This window comes from Schistocerca americana, chromosome 10, assembly GCF_021461395.2.
Source record: "Schistocerca americana isolate TAMUIC-IGC-003095 chromosome 10, iqSchAmer2.1, whole genome shotgun sequence".
In the NCBI taxonomy this organism is placed as follows: Eukaryota; Metazoa; Arthropoda; class Insecta; order Orthoptera; family Acrididae; genus Schistocerca; species Schistocerca americana.
This window is the reverse complement of record NC_060128.1, coordinates 199,495,828-199,521,022: the sequence shown is the minus strand read 5'-3', so window position 1 is coordinate 199,521,022 and position 25,195 is coordinate 199,495,828. Positions and strand designations below refer to the sequence as shown.

General features: G+C 42.5%; 1 protein-coding gene across 2 annotated transcripts in view; it reads left to right on the top strand.

The window, feature by feature from the left end:
- Positions 1-25,195, top strand: part of LOC124552518 — a 139,558-nt gene that overhangs the window by 35,398 nt on the left and 78,965 nt on the right. For both annotated transcript variants that reach the window (XM_047126812.1, XM_047126813.1), the window contains exons 2-4: positions 4,009-4,071; positions 4,297-4,667; positions 8,938-9,106. In XM_047126812.1, the coding sequence (XP_046982768.1) occupies positions 4,306-4,667; positions 8,938-9,106 (531 nt within the window). In that variant the 5' untranslated portion in view covers positions 4,009-4,071; positions 4,297-4,305. The remainder of the gene's footprint in view (positions 1-4,008; positions 4,072-4,296; positions 4,668-8,937; positions 9,107-25,195) is intronic.

Sequence of the window (25,195 nt, the reverse complement as noted above, 5' to 3'; positions counted from 1 at the left end):
GAAAACTGTCAGTAGTTTGTCAAGTTCTATGGCTTTCGCGAGCAGACGGCACAAAAAAAAAGTACGAGCCCTCAAATTATGGATTGATCTCTCAGAAAGTCCTGACCTGGGACCCTTTAAGAACGTAATAATGAAACGAAAGGAGCAAGCACAAGAACTCTTTCAGTACGTCGCTAATATGGTCGATGTAAGATTCGGAGGGAGAAGATTAACTGCCGAACGAGAAGAAATGCAGGGAAAATTGGCTCGTAGAGAGATGCATTCGGAATTGATTAACGAAGCGTTACATCATTGTAGAATTGCTGGTTCCAACTGTTTTCCCAACAGTATACACTACTTTTGTGAAAAGCCTCATTTCTTGCCTTGACTGCACTGCATCCATTGAGAGAATCCTCTCCACTGATGGACTTGTTTGGTAAAAATTAAGAAACAATTTATGAGAGAAAAGAGCTGAGAAATTAGTGAAGAGCTATAAATTTGTACATGCTTCAAAAAGGACTTATTTGTACTCTACGTTCATTATGATTGTAGTTCAGATTCAAGTTTTCATTTTGAGGAAGTGTAAATATTATTTAACTGTGTATCTTATATTGCAAGAAAAGTCATAAAACAATATTAATAAAATAAAGTCTTATTGCTGTAAATACCATGGCACTTTTCAATCTGTGTAAAGCTAACTATGTAACATTTTGTATATTAAGTACATTTGTCTTTTTTTGGGTTTTTATTTTATTTTATTTTGTTATTTTATTTATCTATTTTTGAAGGAAAAAAGCTTTTTCTTGGTTGGGTTAGATTGCAACAAGTTTGGTTCATTGCAAGGTTGCATGACAGTGAATTACATTTTGTAAATATGACTACACTTAGGTGACAAAAGTGAAGAGATAGCGATGTGCACATGTACAGATGGCAATAGGATCGTGTACACCAGGCATAAAAGGGGCACTGCCATCATTTGTACTGATGTGATTGATGTGAAAAGGTTTCAGGCGCGATTAAGTCGGCATGACAGGAATTAACAGACTTTGAATGTGGAATGGTAGTTGGAACTAGACACGTGGAACATTTCATTTTGGAAATCATTATGTAATTCAATGTTCCAATATCCACAGTGTCAAGTGTGTGCTGAGAATATCAAATTTCAGGCATTACTTCTCATTGCGGTCATTGCAGTGGCTGACAGCCTCAACATGAGGACGAGGAGCAGTGGAATCTGCGTAGAGTTTTAGTGCTAACAGACAAACTACACTGCCAAAAATAACTGCAGAAATCAATATGGGGCTTATGACAAATGTTTCCGTCTCGACTGTGCGTTGAAATATGGCATTAATGGGCTACGGCAGCAGATGACAGACGCGAGTGCCTTTGCCGATATCACATCGTGGCCGGCAGGACCTCTCCTGGGCTCGTGATCGTATCAGTTGTACCCTAGACGACTGGAGAAATGAGGCCTGATCAGATGAGTCCCGATTTCAGCTGGTAAGAGCTTACGGTAGGGTTTGAGTGTGATGCAGACCTCACAAAGCTGTGAACTCGAGTTGTCGACAAGGCAATGTGCGAGCTAGTGGTGGCTCTGTAATGGTGTAGGCTGTGTTTACATGAAAGGGACTGGGTCCCGGTTATGTTGAGCTACTCGAGCATCGGAGACAACACGGTGTCGAGTAGACACTCCTGAGGAAAGCTAACCCAGATATACTAGTAACGAGAACTCTACAAGAAATCTAATACTCTTTTGGCAGCGCCGGGGTGTGAGGATGGCAGTAATGTGCTGCCAAAACTACTCGTGTGAGACAATAAAGACATTCTCGAGATACAGCTGTGGTGGCACTTTTTCTTATGTATGTAGAGACCATTTGCAGCCATTTGTAGACTTCAGGTTCCCAAACAATGATGGAAGTTTTGAGGATGACAATGCGCCATGTCATTGGGTGACAATTGTTCACTATTAGTTTGAAGAACAATTCTGGGCAGTTCGAGCAAACGATTTGGTCACCCTGATCGCCCGACACGAATCCCGTCGAACATTTACGGGACGTAATCGAGAGATAGGTTCGTGCACAAAATCCTGAACTGACAACACCTTCGCAATTGTGGACAGCTATACTGGCAGCGTGACTCAGTATTTCTGCAGGGGACTTCCGACAACTTGTCGAGTCCGTGCTGTGTCGTGTCGAGTTGTTGAACTGCACCGGCCAAAATATGTCTGATACGATATTGGTAGGTTTCTTGTGACTTTTGTCACCTCGGTGTACACACAAATCTAGGAAATTATTCTCTGCAAAAATTACTGGTGTAACCAGATAAGTATTAAGCTACCAACAACCAATGAACAACAGCCTTTAAGTATAATTAAGGAGGCAGCAGCGTGTTGCAAAGTAGAGCTTTCTGTCTATTTTACTTCATTTATTTTAGCTGCCATATGTATGGGCAGTATTAAGCAGTATAGTGATACACTCCTGGAAATGGAAAAAAGAACACATTGACACCGGTGTGTCAGACCCACCATACTTGCTCCGGACACTGCGAGAGGGCTGTACAAGCAATGATCACACGCACGGCACAGCGGACACACCAGGAACCGCGGTGTTGGCCGTCGAATGGCGCTAGCTGCGCAGCATTTGTGCACCGCTGCCGTCAGTGTCAGCCAGTTTGCCGTGGCATACGGAGCTCCATCGCAGTCTTCAACACTGGTAGCATGCCGCGACAGCGTGGACGTGAACCGTATGTGCAGTTGACGGACTTTGAGCGAGGGCGTATAGTGGGCATGCGGGAGGCCGGGTGGACATACCGCCGAATTGCTCAACACGTGGGGCGTGAGGTCTCCACAGTACATCGATGTTGTCGCCAGTGGTCGGCGGAAGGTGCACGTGCCCGTCGACCTGGGAACGGACCGCAGCGACGCACGGATGCACGCCAAGACCGTAGGATCCTACGCAATGCCGTAGGGGACCGCACCGCCACTTCCCAGCAAATTAGGGACACTGTTGCTCCTGGGGTATCGGCGAGGACCATTCGCAACCGTCTCCATGAAGCTGGGCTACGGTCCCGCACACCGTTAGGCCGTCTTCCGCTCACGCCCCAACATCGTGCAGCCCGCCTCCAGTGGTGTCGCGACAGGCGTGAATGGAAGGACGAATGGAGACGTGTCGTCTTCAGCGATGAGAGTCGCTTCTGCCTTGGTGCCAATGATGGTTGTATGCTTGTTTGGCGCCGTGTAGATGAGCGCCACAATCAGGACTGCATACGACCGAGGCACACAGGGCCAACACCCGGCATCGTGGTGTGGGGAGCGATCTCCTACACTGGCCGTACACCACTGGTGATCGTCGAGGGGACACTGAATAGTGCACGGTACATCCAAACCGTCATCGAACCCATCGTTCTACCATTCCTAGACCGGCAAGGGAACTTGCTGTTCCAACAGGACAATGCACGTCTGCATGTATCCCGTGCCACCCAACGTGCTCTAGAAGGTGTAAGTCAACTACCCTGGCCAGCAAGATCTCCGGATCTGTCCCCCATTGAGCATGTTTGGGACTGGATGAAGCGTCGTCTCACGCGGTCTGCACGTCCAGCACGAACGCTGGTCCAACTGAGGCGCCAGGTGGAAATGGCATGACAAGCCGTTCCACAGGACTACATCCAGCATCTCTACGATCATCTCCATGGGAGAATAGCAGCCTGCATTGCTGCGAAAGGTGGATATACACTGTACTAGTGCCGACATTGTGCATGCTCTGTTGCCTGTGTCTATGTGCCTGTGGTTCTGTCAGTGTGATCATGTGATGTATCTGACCCCAGGAATGTGTCAATAAAGTTTCCCCTTCCTGGGACAATGAATTCACGGTGTTCTTATTTCAATTTCCAGGAGTGTAGTTTGCTGTTAATGTAGTATACAAACCTAGTTTCTACAGCTTCTTTGTCTTTTGTTAATGTGTGCCCTGTCTCATTTTACATTCCTAGATTTTTAAAAATTTCTATTTTATTTTATTTTATTTTTTTCTACAGAACTTGAATGAGTGAAGTGGTCACACCCTCACAGCAGATATAACAGTTAAGCTTTTATCTTCGGTAAGTAAAAAGCCTCAGAGCGAAATTGTGCATTGACTGGTGAGTCCTCAGTGTGTGACAGGAAAAGAAATGGTATGTCTAATTGGTGTAACCAGTACCACTGTGTATTTGTGTTGAATGAATGTAATACAACCTCATTTTGAGTTATGTTGCACAGCATTTCTGTCTATGTTTTAAAATGTGAAGTTATACTATGTTTTGCGGCATCTGTTTTGGTTGTTACAGATTATCGCCATGAGCTCCTGTGGTTTGCCATTGGAAACATCAGAGCATGCCAGTATGGCCTTAAACAGCCGTCCGTCCCCCACGTCTACTGTGCACGGAGCCAACATGTCAGACGTGCCGCCGGTTTCAAAACTTGAACTGAATAACAGGAGACACTCGGAAGGAGATGCTCCATTACGAACGGGCAGAAACACTTCAGAACTTGCCGGCAGAGGCACCACTATTGATGACCTACCAGACGAACTGTTGCTGGAGATTTTCTCGTACTTTAGCTTCACTGAAAACATTGACGTTTTACAAGAGGTGTGCCCTCGCTGGAAAATTCTGGCCCAGGATTCTCACTTGTGGCTCGACAAGAAGTACGTTGTCGGGTAAGAAGACGATTCAGTGTTACTCGAAAGTAGTACCGCATAAAGGCTAGGTTGGTCACTAATAAAAGAGCTGTGCTTCAAAAATAGAATGACTTTATTGCTTGAAATATGACACATTTTGTACTCGGCCATTTGCAGGTATCTAGGACTGACGGTGTTCAGACTATATCAGATCGAAGGTAAGTGTCAAACTTTTGAAGAGTAACAGTGTCTTCTTCATCAGAAGGTGACAATTTGCTGGGAGAGATGTCCGGTTCCTGTGTATGGCATCTGAGCTTAGTGCCAGCCAGGTGACTTTGTTTGAAATTGTTGTAACTGATGTCGGTTGTGATGTCACCCAGAAGGCAGGATTCACATGCACAAATGTGGGAAATTGGTAATGTGGGTGTAACCCCCCCCCCTCACTGGGCAGTGATTGGGGCTGTATGAAGAAGATGGCATCAGTCTTTTTTTAATTCCAATTTGAGGTAGTACGAACACCGAGATGGTGTCATTTTGGAACTTCCTGGACGATTGAAACTGTGCACCAGAATAGAACCTGAACTCAGAATGTCTTTTGTGGGCAGTGGACTTACCGACTGGGTTATCTGGGCCCACCTCATGACCTGTACCCACAGCTTCACTTTTGGCATTTCCTCTCTCCTACTTTTGGAGCTTACAAAACTGTGGAGGATACTTTGTTGGAACGCACTCGCAAAAGAAAGGGAATTTCAGAGAAATGGCTCAGCCCTAGGACAGAGGATTGTTCCCAGCCTAAAGTTATGTAGGAGAGCTTGTGTGAAACTTGGGACTTACGAGAGGTGTAGTGGCAGGAGCAAAGCTGCGAGCGCAGGTGACGATTCGTGAGGTGTGCCCAAACAGTGAGGGTTCGAATGGCATTCTGGCAGGCATTTTTAATACTGCTGCTAGTTTCAAAAACAGATTGTGTCGTACTTCTGCTGAATCAGTATTCATATTCTCTTTATGTATTTGCATTGAATTAATATTGTTTGAAGCTTCAGTGACTGTGTACATGATGGACTTCAAGGTGCAGGACATCCCAACACTGATAATTCATCTCTGAATTAAATTGTTCTAGGTTCTTTCTTTTCTTGAACATTTTGAGCTGTTATTTGATCTAGAAGAAAGAAGACCCCCCCAAAGAATATTAATTTCTTGTGACATATCATATCTGGATAGTTATATCTGAAAAAATTGTAGCATTCATTTAATGCAAATTTCAGCATGCTTGACTTTGACATGCTCTTTTCATAAAATAAATAAGGATAGTTGCTACTAACCAAATAGCAGCGATGCTGAGTCATAGATAGGCACAACAAAAAGCCTGTTGGAAAGTGAGCTGGATGGGTGAGAAGAATGACTAACGAAGGTTGAGGCCAGTAGGGTTATGGCAACGTAGGATATATTGCAGGTAACAATCCCACCTGTGCAATTCAGGAAAGCTGGTGTCGGTGGGAAGGATTTGTGTGGTACAGGCTGTGAAGCAGTCATTGAAATGGAGAATGTCACGTTTGACAGCGTGGTCAGCAATAGGGTGGTCCACTCGTTTCTCGGCCACAGTTTGTCGGTGGCCATTCGTGCGGACAGACAGTTTATCGGTTGAGGTGCCCACAAAGAAAGCAGCACAGTGGTTGGAGCTTAGCTCGTAGATTACGTGACTGGTTTCACAGGTAGCCCTGCCTCTGATGGGAATGGTGGTGTATGTGACCGGACTGGAGTAGGTGGTGGAGGGAGGATGTATGGGACAGGTCTTGCATCTAGGTCTGTTACAGGAAGGTGTTGGGAGCAGGGGTCGTTTAGGGATGGACGAGTATATTGTGTAGGTTCGGTGGGTGGCAGGATACCACTGTAGGAGGGGTGGGAAGGACAGTGGGCAGAACATCTCTCATTTCAGGGCACGACGAGTGGTAGTCGAAACCCTGGCGGAGAATTTGATTCGGTTGCTCCAGTCCTGGATGGCACTGGGTTACAAGGGGAATGATCCTGTGTGGCTGGACGGTGAGACATTGGGAGGTTGTGGGGTACTCGAAAGATGAGGCACGGGAGATTTGTTTTTGTCGAGGTTGGGAGGATAATTACGGTCTGTCGAGGCCTCGGTGAGACCCTCGGTATATTTCGAGAGGGTCCGCTCGTCACGGCAGATGCGACGACCACGTGTGGCTAGGCTTTAGGGAAGGGACTTCTGGTGTGGAATGGGTGGCCCCTGTCAAAGTGGAGGTATTGCATGTGATTAATAGGTTTGATATGGACAGAGGTACTGATATAGCCATGTTTGAGGTGGATGTCAACATCTGGAAAGGTGCTTTGTTGGGTCGAGTAGGACCAGGCGAAGCAAATGAAGGAGAAGCTGTTAATGTTCTGGAGGAATGAGGATGGGGTGTCCTCACCCTCAATCTGGGTCACAAAGATGTCATCAGTGAATCTGAACCTGGTGAGGGGTTTAGGATTCTGGGTGTTTAGGAAGGATTCCTCTAGATCGCCCACAAATAGGTTAGCACAGGATGGCGCCACACGGGTGCCGGTAGCCGTGCCCTGGATTTGTTTGTAGGTAATGCCTTCAAAGGAGAAATAATTGTGGGTGTGGATACAGTCGGTCACTGTGGCTAGGAAGGAGGTTGTCAGTTTGGAATCTGTCGGGCATTGGGAAAGGTAGTGCTGATTAGCAGTGAGGCCATACGTGTTAGGGATGTTAGTGTAAAGGGAGATGACAGCAATAGTGACAAGCAGGGCACGGTGTGGTGAAGGGACAGGAACTGTGGAGAGACAGTGGAGGAAATGGTTGGTATCTTTTGTGTAGGAGGGTAGGTTCTGGGTAATAGGCTGAAGGTGTCAGTCTATGAGAGCAGAGATTCTCTCTCTCAGTGGGGGCACAGCAACCAGCACTTTGGTGTGTCCTAGGTGGTTGAGTTTATGGACCTTAGGAAGCTTGTTGAAGGTAGAAGAGTGGGAGGAGGGTAGGGGTGAGCAGAGAGATGGACTCCAGGGAGAAGCTCTGGGACGGGCCTAAGGATTCGAGGAGAGACTGGAGATCCCGCTGGATTTCTGGAATAAGGTCCTCTGGCAAGGTTTGTAGGTGGATGTATCTGCCAGCTGGTGGAGTCCTTCCTATGTTGTTGATATTCCTACATGGATTTTGAATTGTTTGGTTTAATGAATAAAGTGACGTACAAATTAATTTTGAAGTCGTATGACAATAAAATGCATGAGCAAAAGTAGGAGAAATAAGGCCATTCTACCATGCAGTTTATTAAATTAAAACAGCAGCAACATAATGTGTCTAAAATAAAGTACACTGACATGTCTAAAATAAAATACAGTAACATAACTCATGTCATAACCAATACTAAAAACAAGCAAAATTGTAGGGGAGAAATTGGAGGAAGCCACAACACAAAAATGATTGCAAAAAGCCCACCGGTCGTATTAATAAACATCGAGCCATATATCGATGTGATACATTCGAGGTGTGAGGTTAAACCTATAGATGAATTATAGAAAACAACATATGTAACACTAATACATCACCATTAATAGCATTGTCAATTGTTCGAAGAAAATATTTTCTTTAATAGTTTCTGGATCGAATGTTGCACCTCAAGTGTATTACGAAGAAATACAGCGTGATATCTCCCAGTTTGAACATTGGGTTATTTGCATTACTTTTGTATACCACCTCTGTTATGACCCTGTTTTCTTTTGCCAAGTGCACTAATGTTGTTTTTAGATAACTTTGCATTACAACCATTTTATTTCTACAAAATTCTGCTAATGACACCATTTGAAAATGGACTGTTTGTATACAATAAAACACACACAAGTGAGCCTGAATTCTGCACATTGCTTATGCTTCTGCAGCTGTGGTTATCCCAAAATGACAAAGAACATTTGTTAGTGATAAGCAACGAAAAATCTTTTGGTGTAGTTTATACTGTGAAAGTGTCACCAAATATCACCTAATTGTGAGGACTGCTTTTTGTGTTTTTCTGTGTAGGAATGTGTTAATGTAAATATCCTTGTATGTTCATCAGCTCAGCTGAGCCACTACAAATGACTAATGGTAATATCCTTGTTGGGTCATCAGGTCAGTTGAGCCATAACAAATGAGTTTGTTACACAGTTTAAAAAGTGAAGAGATCTTAATTTCCCTCTCGTACCACAGTGGGCCGGCAACAGATGTAATTGTGTCGATATTGCCGTATTAAATGTTATTTCTGAGAATGTTCTACTCATACAATTGAAACTGCAGTCAAATCTCGTGCTCTACACGCAGTTACAAAACGACTGAAGAGGAGGCCATCGCAACATTTTCCGCCGTGCCACAGCTGCGGACTGTGATCCTGGACAAGGATGTTTCACCCGGGGTCTTGGAGGCTCTGTCTGCCAGCTGTCCGCATCTCACCACTCTGGAGGCGACTTATCTGCAGGTGCTGACTTACTTGGTAAGTATCCCCTGTCTGCATCCTAACCTAAATCTGATACTGTCTACCTCCAGTGGTACAAGAAGAGAGATGCTGTACTGTTACGTGCCATTTAGGCAAACGACATTTCCCATTGTTTATTTACGAGAAGGAAAGATGATGGTGACAAAACAGAAAAGTAATGTGAGGTATGGAATAAAATGTGAAACACGTACTATGCACAGTCATTTTGTTTCGTATCTGTGCGGAGGTAAACGGAGACCTGTGCAGTACGAGTAATCGGCAAGGCACAACAGTGAGTAAATGTCATTACCTGCTGCCGGCGGGGAATTTTACGTTTTAAAATCGCGGCTCGTCGGTGTCTCGACTGTCCAGGAGCAGACATTCTCTACGAGAATGAAAACAGGAATGACCGAAGGAAGATCTAAAATGCAATGTCTCTTTCTTCTTGTCGAGCTGAGGACAGCCTCAGTACCCGAGCGACATGTGCGTCAGTGTCGATGTGAGCCACAACTTGCAGACTACTGCACCCTGCGTGCTCGGCAGCTGCAGGTGTGGCCTCCTGCACGTCTCAGATGAGGCCCCCCCGGCGGACGTACCGAGTGCACATTGACTTTCGTGCACATTGACTTTCTTTCCGGGTCTGAACAGGGCTCCACAAAGCAGCTAACGGTGGAGCTCCCGATAGCTATTAAGCCCCTGCCCACGTGTGCCTGCTCGGACCTTGCTGATGAATTGGCCGTCCGTTCACTCACAGGGCGAATGTGCGAGGCCAGACGGCCGGCCTCCACATTGGCGACGCGAGTGCATTACCGTCTGCCACTCACCCTGCTGTGATGGTGGATCCATCCTGGGTACACTAGGGAGGTACTTTGGCACCAGAGTGGGCAAAATGAGTGACACCCGAGGTGTCCCGTGTGACGCTCCAGATTCTCCGCCACTGCTACACCTGAGGCAGCAGCCGGAAGGTGATTGACCGTAGCCGAAACCACATTCAGCTGTTTGCAAACTGCGGCCAGCTCCTCGCATCTGGGACCAGCAGGCAAACGTCCTATCCGTTGTAGGGAGACCAAGGAAAAAAGTCTAAGGCACTTACATACCTAGACGGCACAGCAGTAGGTGGAGGCGACTTTAACCAGTGACTGTGGCCTGGTACGTCTACGGGTTCACTGCAGGAAGTGCAGACAGACAGTCTTACAAAGTACTTTTAAACACAGTTTTCTGGAAACTGTCTCGAGCAGACCTTAAGGATGGCATCAGTATAGAGAAAGGAGTTACTGGTCGTGTTGTTATCACAGTGACTGTGATTATGAAAGTTAATAAATAAGTCAAGAAGGCTGGTAGAGTCTTTCTGTTAGAAAGAGCTGACAGCAAACTGACATCACTTAGTTCTGTTATGGTGGACATAGAGGAATTATGGACAAAGTTTAAACATATTGTAAATTGCAGTCTGGTAAAGTATGTGTGCGGTAAGTGGATTAAGGATGGAAAAGATCAACCACAGTTTTGCTACGAAATTAGAAAAATGCTGGGGAAGCAGAGGCAGTTGTGCTCTCAGTGAAAAGAGAGCTGCAGTGATGGCAAGAAAAGGTTAATAGAGAATCGTGCATCTGTGAAAAGACCTGTGCACGAAGCATACAACTACTACCACCATCGTACTTCAGCAAAAGATCTGGAAGAGAACCGAGAAAATCACGGATCTATGAAAAATTGCCGAGCAGGTCTAAGGCTCGTTGAATGGTCTGGTGTGGCAATTGAAGATAGCAAAATGAAAGTCACAGTTTTTCATTTTAAAAAATCGTTCGTGAAGGAGAATCGTACAAACATACTGTTGTTCGACCATCAGACTTGCCTACAGACAACGTAATAGCAAAGATTCCTGGTGTAGTGACACAACTGAAAGAGCTGAAAACAGCTGAATCACCAGGTCAGAATGAAACCCAATTCAGTTTTACAAATAGTGGGTGCCAGCATTGACCCCTTACTTAGTTTGCATTTATCGTGAACCTCTCGCCCAGTGCCATGTCCGAAGCAAGTGGTTAACATTGGTTTGCTGCAGAATCCTTGAACAAATTCTCACTTCGAATAAAGCAAATTTCTTTGAGACCAAGAAACTTTTATCCACTAATCAGCACGGTTTTAGAAAGCGTGACCTACTCAGCTTGTCCTCTTCTCGTGTTATATTGCGAACTATGAATGAAGGGCAACAGGTAGACTCCATATTTGTAGATTTTCGAAATGCATTTGACATGTTGCCCACATCAGACTGTTAATGAAGGTATGAGCATACAGAATAACCTCCCAGACATATGAGTGTCTCACAAACTTCTTAAGGAATAGGACTCAGTACATCATCATCAATGATGAGTGTTCATCCGAGACAAGGGAAGTGTGAAAGGTTCACTGTTATTTTCATTGTATGTAAATGGTTTGTGGGGTAGTTGTTTGGTGACAGTGCTGTACTGCACTGGAAGGTGTTGAAGTTGAGTGACTGTAGGAAGGTACAAGATGATGTGGTGCCACAGAGCTTAGGCCTGTCCCACCCCTCATTAAATCGACCAAGACTTATACAAATAATTGTAAGAACGTTGTTCTTGTTGTTGTCTTCAGTCCTGAGACTGGTTTGATGCAGCTCTCCATGCTACTCTATCCTGTGCAAGCTTTTTCATCTCCCAGTACCTACTGCAACCTACATCCTTCTGAATCTGCTTAGTGTATTCATCTCTTGGTCTCCCTCTATGATTTTTACCCTCCACGCTACCCTCCAGTGCTAAATTTGTGATCCCTTGATGCCTCAGAACATGTCCTACCAACCGGTCCCTTCTTCTTGTCAAGTTGTGGCACAAACTTCTCTTCTCCCCAATTCTATTCAATACCTCCTCATTAGTTATGTGGTCTACCCATCTAATCTCCAGCATTCTTCTGTAGCACCACATTTCGAAAGCTTCTATTCTCTTCTTGTCCAAACTATTTATCGTCTATGTTTCACTTCCATACATGGCTACACTCCATACAAATACTTTCAGAAACGACTTCCTGACACTTAAATCTATACTCAATGTTAACAAATTTCTCTTCTTCAGAAATGCTTTCTTTGCCATTGCCAGTCTACATTTTATATCCTCTCTACTTCTACCATCATCAGTTATTTTGCTCCCCAAATAGCAAAACTCCTTTACTACTTTAAGTGTCTCATTTCCTAATCTAATTCCCTCAGCAACACCCGACTTAATTATTGTAAGAACAGTTATTATTATTATGTTCTTTAAGTTTGTTTTTGGGTTTTCAGAAATACTGTAGGAAGAAAGTTTATTTATGTTGCAGATAACGTGGAAGACGTTGCCCAACGATCACCACAAAAGTTCGACGTAGCGGCAAGTGGGCAAGGAATAAAACGAATGCTGCAAACTACCGCGAGCCGTGGAAGAGCCCGGGCTGGGAGGGCGTCGAGCTTCCTAGGTCGTTGTCAGACAACGTCAAAGGAAGAGATATTCTGCTTTCTCTTTGTAAACAGATCAATCGAGTCTTAAAAAGGTTCTCGTAAAACGTATAGGCGGGTGCCACATTAGATGGGACCCGATGCCTGTAATACTTCCACAGTTATTAAAAAGTTGTTAAACGGCAAAACCAATACTTCATCATTTATGTAGACAAAAGGTAGTAAAGATATAGGAAAGGAAGAGTTGCGGCGTCAGAACGAAAAGTGATACATCGCTCAGCAACGGAGGACGTAAACAGTGGGCGTTACGTGGTGAAAACAAATCAACTGATAAAATAGTAAGCCTGTAATTAAGCATAAAGCCACGTAACACTGCAATGACTTGGACAAAACTGCTACTCAGTGTGATGAACAGCAGCTGGCTCTAAACATAGAAAAATCAAAGCAATTCGCAGGCGGGCTACTAGATTTATTGGTGGTAGGTTTGAATGACAAGCAAGTATTTCGCAGATGCTTCAGTAACTGAAGGGGGAATTCCTGGAGGGAAGCCGGCGTGGTTTTTGAGGGACACTATTGAGGAACTTTAGAGAACCAGCATTTGAAGCCGATTGTAAAACAATTTTTCTGCCGCTGACAAAAATTTTGCATAAGGACAATGAAGGTAAGGTATGAGAAATTAGGTCTCGTGTCCAAAAGAACGCACACTGTGCATTCATGTAAGGAAGGGAACTGACTAGTATTGGTATGATCATGTGCCATATGGTGGCTTGTGGAATATGTACGTATGAAGAAGTAATTTTTATTCTTCTTTCCAAACTTGTAAGCCAAGAAAACACATACACCCTCTGTGAATGTAACTGTTCCATTTTACAAAAGGGTGTATGCGACCCGGGACAACCGGGAGATCCGGGAAAAACGCGGAAATTTTCTAGAATTCCGGGAATTTTTCATTGTTTTAGTTATAAGTTAAATTTTTGAAACTTTGACTGGTAATAACGAATACTCTAACAAAGAATATTACTGTATCTCGCTACTGCAGAATAATACTGCAGCAATAAAACACGAACGAAAACAAAACTTAAGTTGCGAAGGAAATGCACCATAAACAACTGTTTACATTAGATTCTTTCGAGCAGTTGCGAGCGAGCTTATGCGCATATGCAATTGAGTCGCGTATGAGTAGTACCTTCTCCCACTTCTGGCTACGTAAGTGTGGCAATAAGCTGTATAAGCAATAGCACCAAACAGCCAGACGCTATCCGAAAAAATTTTACTGGTGCGCCTAAGCTGCCAGATTCACGTATGCCCAACAGGCGCGGAACTAGGGGGCGGGGGGAAAACTGGGGTATCTGCCCCGGGCGGCAGTTTTGGGGGGACCAAATTCATATTATTGAGCAAAAAGACCTTGTTTCACAGAGCGCCAAGCATCCAGTGCACGTTGGTCTATAGGTTAGTCACACGATTTTGAACGCATCTCTGTTGGTTTTTGAACATTTTTGATCAAATCCTATATTGATTTCTGAATCAATCGTAAGTTGATTTTTGAATGCGTGCATAGTGTATGTGATGTCTCTGCCTGGGGAATCCCAGTCGCACCTAGAAATAAACTTTCCTGCAAACAAAAGGGGACAGGTCTATGTGCAATACATGCTGTCGACTTCTTTGACATTGCAGTGCAATTTCGTACACACGTAAGGGTAAATGACAATCGCTGTTTATGACTGGGTTTGCAAATGATCAGTGTTCTCATAGTGAATTCCATAGATTCATACTACCAGAGTGGAAATAAATGGACTAACAGGAATAACAGGCAACAAAGATTACGTATTGTCTTCTCTGTGATCCAAGAAACTGAAATTTTGTCTGAAAACTTTTGGCCTGACCACTGCACTACTAAGGGCCAGTTGTACAGTCTCCAGCTAACAGCTGCTAAAGTTCTATTCTGGAGGTAGCGAGGAAAACGCGTTGTACGAACACGTAATAACGTCTAACCGGAGAATAAATGCGGGATAACTAAACTAGTGATTGTGGCAGGTTTTGTTAAGTTAACCAGAGAATAAATTTTGACACTGGCAGGAATAGTTACAGAATTAGTGATGACAAGATTGTTTGTTAGAATGAGGAAGGAGAATAAACGGGGACTCCCACAAACTGCGGAAGAATATGACGATTCCAAATTTATATAAAAATTTCGTACTACTACTTTTCGATCTCATGCTTCAGAAGCTAGAGAGTATGAATGAAATGTGAAACTATTTCCTAACATAAAACTTTTTGCTTGTAGTAGGCCTAATAGGCATTTGATATTGGTACTCCGTGAATTATATTCTGTCGTGTTATAAAAATGACCATTTGTGCCAAAACAGTCTTGTTTATTTGGTGTGTATAACAATTGATTGAATATTAGGCAGGCCTATTTCGTTTTATCTAGCAGACTGACAAAATACATGTAATCAAATCGAGAAGCCACACCAGTCTTGGGTACTATTAGTGTTAACAGCTTTTCTAGTATTAGACAATGACATTTCGTTTTTTCCCCGTAGCAAAACATTCATGAACTTTGATGAGGTAATAGATTCTTTCCTAGAAAGGAAAGCACACCATGTAAAGTTGTAGCAAGAGTAGAGAGAAAAAAATGCTAGTACTTAAGGATTGATGAAATGTGTACTGCCTTGCTTGTCTCCTGTCTTTACTGGTTTTGTGTATCCTTTATTTAATTTTATGTCACACAAAACAGCAAGTTATTAGCTAATAGGCAATAAAGAGTGCAAATTTTCTAAAGAATTCTTGTTCTTCCGGTTACAAATAATCCCACCCAGTATTAATTGTGAGTTGATTATTTTAAGAGGGGCAGGAGAGGCACCACAAGACATTTTAAATTTCCACAGGCCCGAATATAGTTTGATGGCACCCATTACAAAATATTACACATTTGAATTCCACAGAGTGAAATACAGAGACGTGCGATGGAAGAACGCTGTGTGGAGAGGTGTGGCACTGCACTTCAGCACACTTAAGACCAAATAACATGTCTTATGTTCCCTCAAACATATATGTTTTATGTATCAGACTCTTCAAAATGGCTCTGAGCACTATGGGACTTAACAGCTGTGGTCATCAGTCCCCTAGAACTTAGAACTACTTAAACCTAACTAACCTAAGGACATCACACACATCCATGCCCGAGGCAGGATTCGAACCTGCGACCGTAGCAGTCGTGCGGTTCTGGACTGCGCGCCTAGAACCGCAAGACCACCGCGGATGGCCCAGACTCTTCAGAATGATGTGCGCTACAAAATGAAGATTTTTTTGAAAAGCCGATTTTTTAAATTTTTGGCGTCCTACCTCAGACGCTTGAGGGAGGGGAGCGCCACTATCTAATACTGTCCCGATTCGGAAATATCATAGATCCGGACCTGATGCACAGAGCCATCTGAGTTGTTGTGGGGAGATGATAGTCTCCATGTGACCCATGTTTAAGTGATTTTGTTGTCTCCTCTTTGTTTATTGCTCCACGTCAAATGAAAACAAAACTGATTTCTGTGACCGGCAGCTATCAAGTGAATTACAATTCATTCACATAATTACGGAAGGCTAAAATATGTTATTAGTTTCAGACAGTCAAGCATTAATTGCCTTGCAGAACAATGAATTTTTTTGTCGGTTTGTTAAAGGAATTTGACTTTTATTAATCTTTTCTGCTTTTATTTGAAACGAAGTGTTTAATTCCACACTACTGGCTAGTTTCACCTGTTCGCTGCATTTCAAGTTCACATTTTCATCTTCTAGCACTTATGGCATTATGCCATAATAAAGAACCAAACATGAGATAATACAGTACTGGTACTCCAAAAGAATTTACATCTGAATCTGGATATACGCATGTGCACTTTAAGCTGAATTATGCCTTTTAGTATGGTTCACAAAATTCCCATACTCTTGGAGTATCCACTAATGTCTTGTTTCTTTTATGACATAATATAAGATCTTTTAATGTTTTACACGTACGAACGTACGGCTTTCCTACGTCCTCGTAGCTGCACAAGCGTGGCGACGCCTGTCATCTGGCGCAACTGCTGAAACGAATCTATTTCAACAGACCGCGGGAAAATTTACCAAATGGTTGTTTGAAAAGCGTTATTTTCAAGTAAAGTAAATTTCCTTTTACACAAGATGAACTCTGTGCGGGAATGTCCGATGAATTTCTTAAATCACAGAGCGTTTGACTCTCATTCAAAAATCAAATCATTGAGGACGACCATTTAGAATATTTTCGCGCCCAGAATATCAGACATTTATGTCATTGTTACTGGCACATTTGTGTGATGTATCTTAAAATGTAACGTGCGCAAAAAAGATCAACGTTATGTGTGAAAGCTTAGCTTCTCTTGCAGCTTATTAATACAACATTATACGTGAAAGCTTTTCTTTTCTTGTAACAACGCTATGTATATTAATTTAAACCATTACCTTTTCCTATGTGTGTGTTCGCGCTGCTTAACAGTGATGTTGCTATTGGCTGACTACATCACGTGTCCTATGCTCCTAATATCCAATGTCATCGGCTGGCGAGATGGCTTGACACAAGCTACGACTGGCTTACAAAAGCGCATCGCAATCTCGATTTCAATCCTTCGGAAAGTAACATGCAGTTTTTGATAGAATTCGTATTTATTCTTTCATAATACAAAAATATGCAGTGTACATGTTGCTGCACATCAACATCTTTCCAAAACGTGTTTTTTCCCCTGAGTTACGTTTTATAAAGTGCCGGGAAGTTCTACGCTGGTGTATAAAACCACAACCATTGAAAGTAATGATCAGTTTTACAGTTCCGAGGAAAGATATACTGTTACTTAACACAGAAAAAGTGTATTTTCATCCGGGAGAAAGTATATTTTCATCTGGGAGAAAGTGCGTTTTTAACCGGGAAATCCGGGAAAAATCCAGGAATTTTTTTTCCTCGTCCACGTATACACCCTGTACAAGTAAAACACATTAGCAGGTACAACAGGTGATGTCAGTTGATCAAGATAGGGGTTAGATGTCTGCTGGATGTCTTAATTTCACAATGAGATACTGCGAATATGTTTAATATTCTCTATACCTTTCAGCTTGTGCTTGTCTTACATTTAATTGTAGCTTTTGCATTTTATTGTTTCTATGTTTTTTAGCATTGTTGACAGCTTGCAACAGTGAAAAATCCAGTGTGATCAAATTCTAAACACAATAGTGAGTAACTGTGGTGGAGATAATGACTACTTATGTTGCATCACTGAATTACATAATAATTTAGTAATGTAATAACTATGGTAATCATTCACACCACAGTCTAATATAACAGCCATGACACTCCGCCTCATTTTAGTTACCCCCAACGATAGCAGCAACCCAAGCAGTGAGCAAGTGACACTGTGGTATAGGAAATCAGACGAATGCTTATGTTGTTGTGGTCTTCAGTCCTGAGACTGGTTTGATGCAGCTCTCCATGCTGCTCTATCCTGTGCAAGCTTCTTCATCTCGCAGTACCTGCTGCAGCCTACATCCTTCTGAATCTGCTTAGTGTATTCATCTCTTGGTCTCCCTCTACGATTTTTACCCTCCACGCTGCCCTCCAGTACTAAATTAGTGATCCCTTGATGCCTCAGAACATGTCCTACCAACCAGTCCCTTCTTCTGGTCAAGTTGTGCCACAAACTCCTCTTCTCCCCAATTCTATTCAATACCTCCTCATTAGTTATGTGATCTACCCATCTAATCTTCAGCATTCTTCTGTAGCACCACATTTCGAAAGCTTCTATTCTTTTCTTGTCTAAACTATTTATCGTTTCACTTCCATACATGGCTACACTCCATACAAATACTTTCAGAAACGACTTCCTGGCACTTAAATCTATACTCAATGTTAACAAATTTCTCTTCTTCAGAAACGCTTCCCTTGCCATTGCAGTTTACATTTTATATCCTCTCTACTTCGACCATCATCAGTTATTTTGCTCCCCAAATAGCAAAACTCCTTTACTACTTTAAGTGTCTTCTTTCCTAATCTAATTGCCTCAGCATCACCCGACTTAATATGACTACATTCCATTATCCTTGTTTTGCTTTTGTTGATGTTCATCTTATATCCTCCTTTCAAGACATTGTCCATACCGTTCAACTGCTCTTCCAAGTCCTTTGCTGTCTCTGACAGAATTACAATGTCATCGGCGAACCTCAAAGTTTTTATTTCTTCTCCATGGATTTTAATACCTACTCCAAATTTTTCTTTTGTTTCCTTTACTGCTTGCTCAATATACAGATTGAATAACATCGGGGATAGGCTACAACCCTGTCTCACTCCCTTCCCAACCTCTGCTTCCCGTTCATGCCCCTCGACTCTTATAACTGCCATCTGGTTTCTGCACAAATTGTAAATAGCCTTTCGCTCCCTGTATTTTACCCCTGCCACCTTTAGAATTTGAAAGAGAGTATTCCAGTCAACATTGTCAAAAGCTTTCTCTAAGTCTACAAATGCTATAAATGTAGGTTTGCCTTTCCTTAATCTTTCTTCTAAGATAAGTTATAGGGTCAGTATTGCCTCACGTGTTCCAACATTTCTACGGCATCCAAACTGATCTTCCCTAAGGTCGGCTTCTACCAGTTTTTCCATTTGTCTGTAAAGAATTCGCATTAGTATTTTGCAGCTGTGACTTATTAAACTGATAGTTCGATAATTTTCACATCTGATGAATGCTTATACTAGTGTTTATATTGATTTGTAACATAGTTTTTACAATAGGGAGTGTATGTAGTGACATAAAAATTGACAACAACAAAGAAATTACACTACATTTGTGATTATTTAGTTTCACATAATGACCCTGGGAGGTGCAGAACGGTGCATTACGGGACAATTTATTTATGATTCTCTTGTAACTTACAGACATTTAAGGCATTCATTTATGCTGTTTCCCTTTAATAACAAAAAACTGCTAGTAAACACCAACAGATACCAACAGAAATATATGCTTCTCATGCATGAAACATGTTTATATTCTCTTGCTCTGTGTGGAATAAACTGCAAATATGGACATATTCAAAAGAATTTCGTCACGAATGAGCTGTAGCTTACGTCATTGAAACAGTGTGATTTGGTTGTTTTTACACATATTTCATAATAATCTCGTGGAATGCAAAAATATAACATCTATTCCATTACCATTGTAGAAAATAATTGCAAATAAACATCCTCATGACACATACGAGTGTCTGGTTTCTCACCACTTGGAGCACTAGTGTTGCTTTGTGTGTTAAACAGTATTAACTGGCCACTGTACCGTGGTAGTTTTAGGTGGGATGTGTTTTGAACTGTGGTTGCATAAAATACTGGTAGAGTTCAGACTTGAACTATCACTGCTAACCACAGCAAACAATTGCGCTGTAGTCTTTACAGAAAGCTTCGTGTGTTCCAATTTATTTTTTGTTGTGGATTGTTTGTTTTCTTTTCTTATATTGAAATGAGTGGAGAGACTGATCCTGGTGCATAAAGGCATTCGAACGAGTCTCTCACCGCAACGAAAGGATTTGGCGATCCCTCCGACTGCTGACAGCCCGGTTGCAGTGGTGACACCAGTTGCCGTCAGATCGCCAAAGTCGTTCGCAGTTGTGCTCGCCCAGCACTCGGACGGGTGACCGTCCGGGCCTGCCGAGCGCTGTCGGCTAGCGGGCTGCACTCGGCCCTCGTGAGGCCGATTGAGGAGCCACTCGACTGAGAAGTAGCGACACCGGTCACAAAAAAAAAACAACAGCAGACCGCGTGCCTCTCCATATCCGTATCTGCATCCGGTGACTCCGAAGGACTTATGATGAAGTTGCAACTGGTCAGTACTGCTGAACCTTTGAGTCATATTTGGACAGTGTTTTTTTATCCCTATGATTTTTATGTCAGTTCCATTTTTGTGGAAGCACAGAATACGTATGTAGGATGGCAGTCCTTTGAAACAGAGGTGTGGCTTATTCCCCCACACTGCTCCTCTCCCCTCGGGCAGTCTTAAGTTCTCGTTTCTTTATGGTCGCGGCTGACTGCCACGATATACTGTCTGTGTAATGACAACTTTTGCACCAGAGAGTGTCGTGACTGTATTTATTAGACTGTGATTCACACCCTCGTACATGGACATTACAATACTACTTGCAATACAATCGATATAACTATTTACACAGACAGTACTCAGCAGTTCCTAAACCAAATAACTTACTGCAATGGTGGAGGTAACATGCTCGTAATAAAACTTTGTACTCGAGTGCCAAAATATTTTATAATGAAGGGCTTTGAAAATAGTTAGAAAAAGAAGTTATCTGTCTCCACTAGCACAGACTACTACATCAAAGTTGTTATGACACAGAAAGTCTCAGCTTGACTAGTGCAGTTCTCATACACGAACAAGAAGTGTTTTACATAGTTTGTTTCTTTTTAACACATACTCTGCGTTTCAGTGCAGTTTAACTTTTGAAACAGTTAATTTCATAAATACTATGAGGGTCATTCAGTAATTAAAGAGGCAAATTGGTCTGGGGAAAAAAACCGTTAGTAGGGCAAGTTTGGTACTTTTGTGGCTTTTAGTTGACATCACTGGGATGAGCCCTGATCAGCTGATGTATCTACATTGCTTTGTTTATAACCTCAAAAACACCTTTCAAGATGGTGAGTCTGCTTGAAGTGTCCACATTAGTTGAACAACATTCTGTTATTCATTTTTTACTTGCTGAAGGTGAGAAACCAGTGATCGTATACTGTAGAATGCATAAAGTTTATGGTGATGGTTGTATGAATTGTGCAAACTTTTACAAGTGGGTAGAGCAGTTCAAAAACAGTCGCGACTCAGTGAGTGACGAACACTATTCTGTCCGACCAGTTGCTGTTTCAACTTCCTCACTAGAAAGTCGAATTGATGACATTATCTGTAACAAGCTGACGTATGGCAAAACGTGCGAGATGGGTCCCAAAGGAGTTGACACGGCTACACAAGGAAACAAGGTTGAGAGTGTGCACAGACCTAAAGGAACGTTATGAAAGAAAAGGTGAGCACTTCCTCAACAAAATTTTAACTTGTGATGAAACTTCGCTTCACTATTGTGAATCACAATGAAAAAAACGAAACATGGAGTGGAAGCACACCAACTCACCTGTCAAGGAAAAATTCAAAACCCAAGCATCAGCAGGAAAAGTCATGTTGACTGTGTTTTGGGATGCTGAAGGTCCAGTTTTTTGTGATTATCTTGAAGAACAGTGTACAATGAAAAGCAAATACTAATTAGATTTGCTTTTAAACAAGGTGAAGCCAGCCATGAGAGAGAGAGATGTCGTGGATCTCAGAGGAGAGGTGTGATTCTCCAGCGAGGCAACTCACATCCTCATATTGCTCAAGTAACCCGTGAAGCTGTTGACAAAATGGGCTGGGAAGTAGTGCCTCATTCCCCTTACAGTCCTGATTTAGCACATAGTGATTTCCATTTGTTTGGTGCACTGAAGGAGGCGTTACGTGGGAAAAGGTCCCGGGATAACGAGGACATGAAAAAGATTGTGGGTAATTGGTTCAAACATCAAGGTAAAGAGCTCTTTGCAGCTGGAATAAAAAAGCTTGTAGCCCATTGGAACAAGTGCATAAATGTTCAAGAGGATTATGTTGAAAAGTAGAAAAAGTATTGTCTTGTAAAAATAAACGTTTCTTTCTCCAGATCAATTTATCTCTTTAGTTATTGAACGACCTTCATATTTTCTGCAAATACTAAAGTGCGTAGACAGAAATGATAACATTTATGCAAATAGTTTCTTATGCTGTTAACAGTTGACATTAGTGGTTACAGTCTAAGAACAGTAGCGCATACTTTGAAATATTCCAGCTTGTATTATAAACTGAAATTAATAAATTCACAACTGTCTTATATGCTGCACTTTTGAGTTTCGCAGATCAGTACCTTTAAGTGTAGGCTACTGTCTTCACACAACTGTCTCATTACACTTTCCATGAGCAAAACTGATGAAAAGTTGCCCCGTGTTTGTGACTTTTTGAACACAGCCTGTCAAACGACTGTGTGAATCCTAGCAAGACTCTCAGTATTGAGAAAACCACTACACGTGACACAGACAGTGACTCTCAGTGGGCCCAGTCGAGCCCCAAAGTGTCGACTGATGATGGTGAGAAACGACATGTGGTGATTGTGAGAAAAATTTTGAAACATAATTTTTTTGGTCAGTTCGTTATCAACACTGAAATTTTGGCACTCAGGTACATCCCTGAGTCGAGGAGTAAAATTCCAACGGCACACCTCAGAGACAACTCATCCGGACGTAGTGAGGAGAATGGGGGTCAAAAGTGAAAACTGTGCCAGTTGCACTTTTTGACTAAAGTGGTGCAGTTGAAAAGCATTTGTAACACGAGGACAGAGAGCCGATACTTCCTACCATACAGATGTGCTCGCGAAGTTAAGGAAAAGGGTCATCTGAATACGAGAAGATATCCCCAATACCCACCAGTTCCGTGGCAGCAACCATTCCCAGTCGTGCCTGGGCGCAACTCGGCCTGCAGTGCTGCCTATCACCCTGCTCTGGCAGACATTTCCCATTTTCCCATTCCTGGAAATTGGGGCATGCCTGAATGGAGACTGTTTAGCTTACTGGAAACTATTGCACCTAATTGTGGAGTGGGTGTTTGTACTGTTTCAGATTTGGCCAAGTTGATATGTAAATTTTTAGAGAACAAACAATCCTCATAAAAACACTGAAAACATCCAACTTTGAAATATTAGGCAGAACTCTTTACCTTTGCTTCTCGGTCAATGTTTACATATGTCATAAGAATTGGGTATTGGTGGCAAATTTGTTTAGCAACTATACAGGCTACATTGTTGTTGTGGCCTTCTGTCCAGAGACTGGTTTGATGCAGCTCTCCATGGTACTCTATCCCATGCAAGCTTCTTCATCTCCCAGTACCTACTGCACCCTACATCCTTCTGAATCTGCTTAGAGTATTCATCTCTCGGTCTTCATCTACCATTTTCACCCTCCACACTGTCCTCTAATAATAAATTGTGATCCCTTGATGCCTCAGAACATGTCCTACCAACTGATCTCTTCTTCTAGTAAAGTTGTGCCACAAATTCCTCTTCTCCCCAATTCTATCTATTCAGTACCTCCTCATTAGTTATGTGATCTACCCATCTAATCTTCAGCATTCTTCTGTAGCTTCACATTTTGAAAGCTTCTATTCTCTTCTTGTCTAAACTATTTATTATCCATGTTTCACTTCCATACATACCTACACTCCATACAAATACTTTCTGAAAAGATTTCCTGATACTTAAATCTATGCTCGATGTTAATAAACTTTTCTTCTTCAGAAATGCTTTCCTTGCCATTGCCAGTTTACATTTTACATCTTCTCTACTTCAACCATCATTGCAGTTATTTTGCTCCCCAAATAGGAGAATTCATCTACTACTTTAAGTGTCTCATTTCCTAATCTAATTCCCTAAGCATTACCTTATTTAATTCGACTACATTCCATTATCCTCGTTTTGCTTTTGTTGATGTTCATCTTATATCCTCCTTTCAAGACACTATCCATTCCGTTAAACTGCTCTTCCAAGTCCTTTGCTGTCTGACAGAATTACAATGTCACCGGCGAACCCAAAGTTTTTATTTCTTCTCCATGGATTTTAATACCTATTCTGAATTTTTCTTTTGTTTCCTTCACTGCTTGCTCAATGTACAGATTGAATAACAACAGGGATAGGCTACAGCCCTGTCTCACTCCCTTCCCAACCACTGCTTCCCTTTCATGCCCCTCGATTCTTATAACTGCCATCTGGTTTCTGTACAAATTGTAAACAGCCTTTTGCTCCCTGTATTTTACCCCTGCCACCTTCAGAATTTGAAAGGGAGTATTCCAGTCAACACTGTCAAAAGCCTTCTCTAAGTCTACAAATGCTAGAAACATAGGTTTGCCTTTCCTTAATCTATCTTCTAAGATAAGTCGTAGGGTCAGTATTGCCTCGCATGTTCCAACATTTCTATGGCATCCAAACTGATCTTCCCCAACGTCGGCTTCTACCAGTTTTTCCACTCTTCTGTAAAGAATTCGTGTTAGTGTTTTACAGCCGTGGCTTATTAAACTGATAGTTCAGTAATTTTCACATCTGTCAACACCTGCTTTCTTTGGGATTGGAATTATTATATTCTTTTGAAGTCTGAGGGTATTTCGCCTGTCTCATACATCTTGCTCACTAGATGGTAGAGTTTTGTTAGGTCCGGCTCTCCCAAGGCTGTCAGAAGTTCTAATGGAATGTTGTCTACTCCGAGGGCCTTGTTTCGACTCAGGTCTTTCATTGCTCTATCAAACTCTTCACGCAGTATCATATCTCCCATTTCATCTTTATCTACATCCTCTTCCATTTCCATAATATTGTCCTCAAGAACATCGCCCTTGTATAGACCCTCTATATACTCGTTCCACCTTTCTGCTTTCCCTTTCTACCGTATCTTCCTTTGCCGTCGGCGTTGTCGTGGTTACCGTGAGACACCGTTATACCAAGAGGAAAGGCGCGTCGATCTTAGAGCATGAGATATGATGACCTTAAGCCATTGACAACACACAACGGTCACGGTAGCACCTGATTCCAGAATAGCT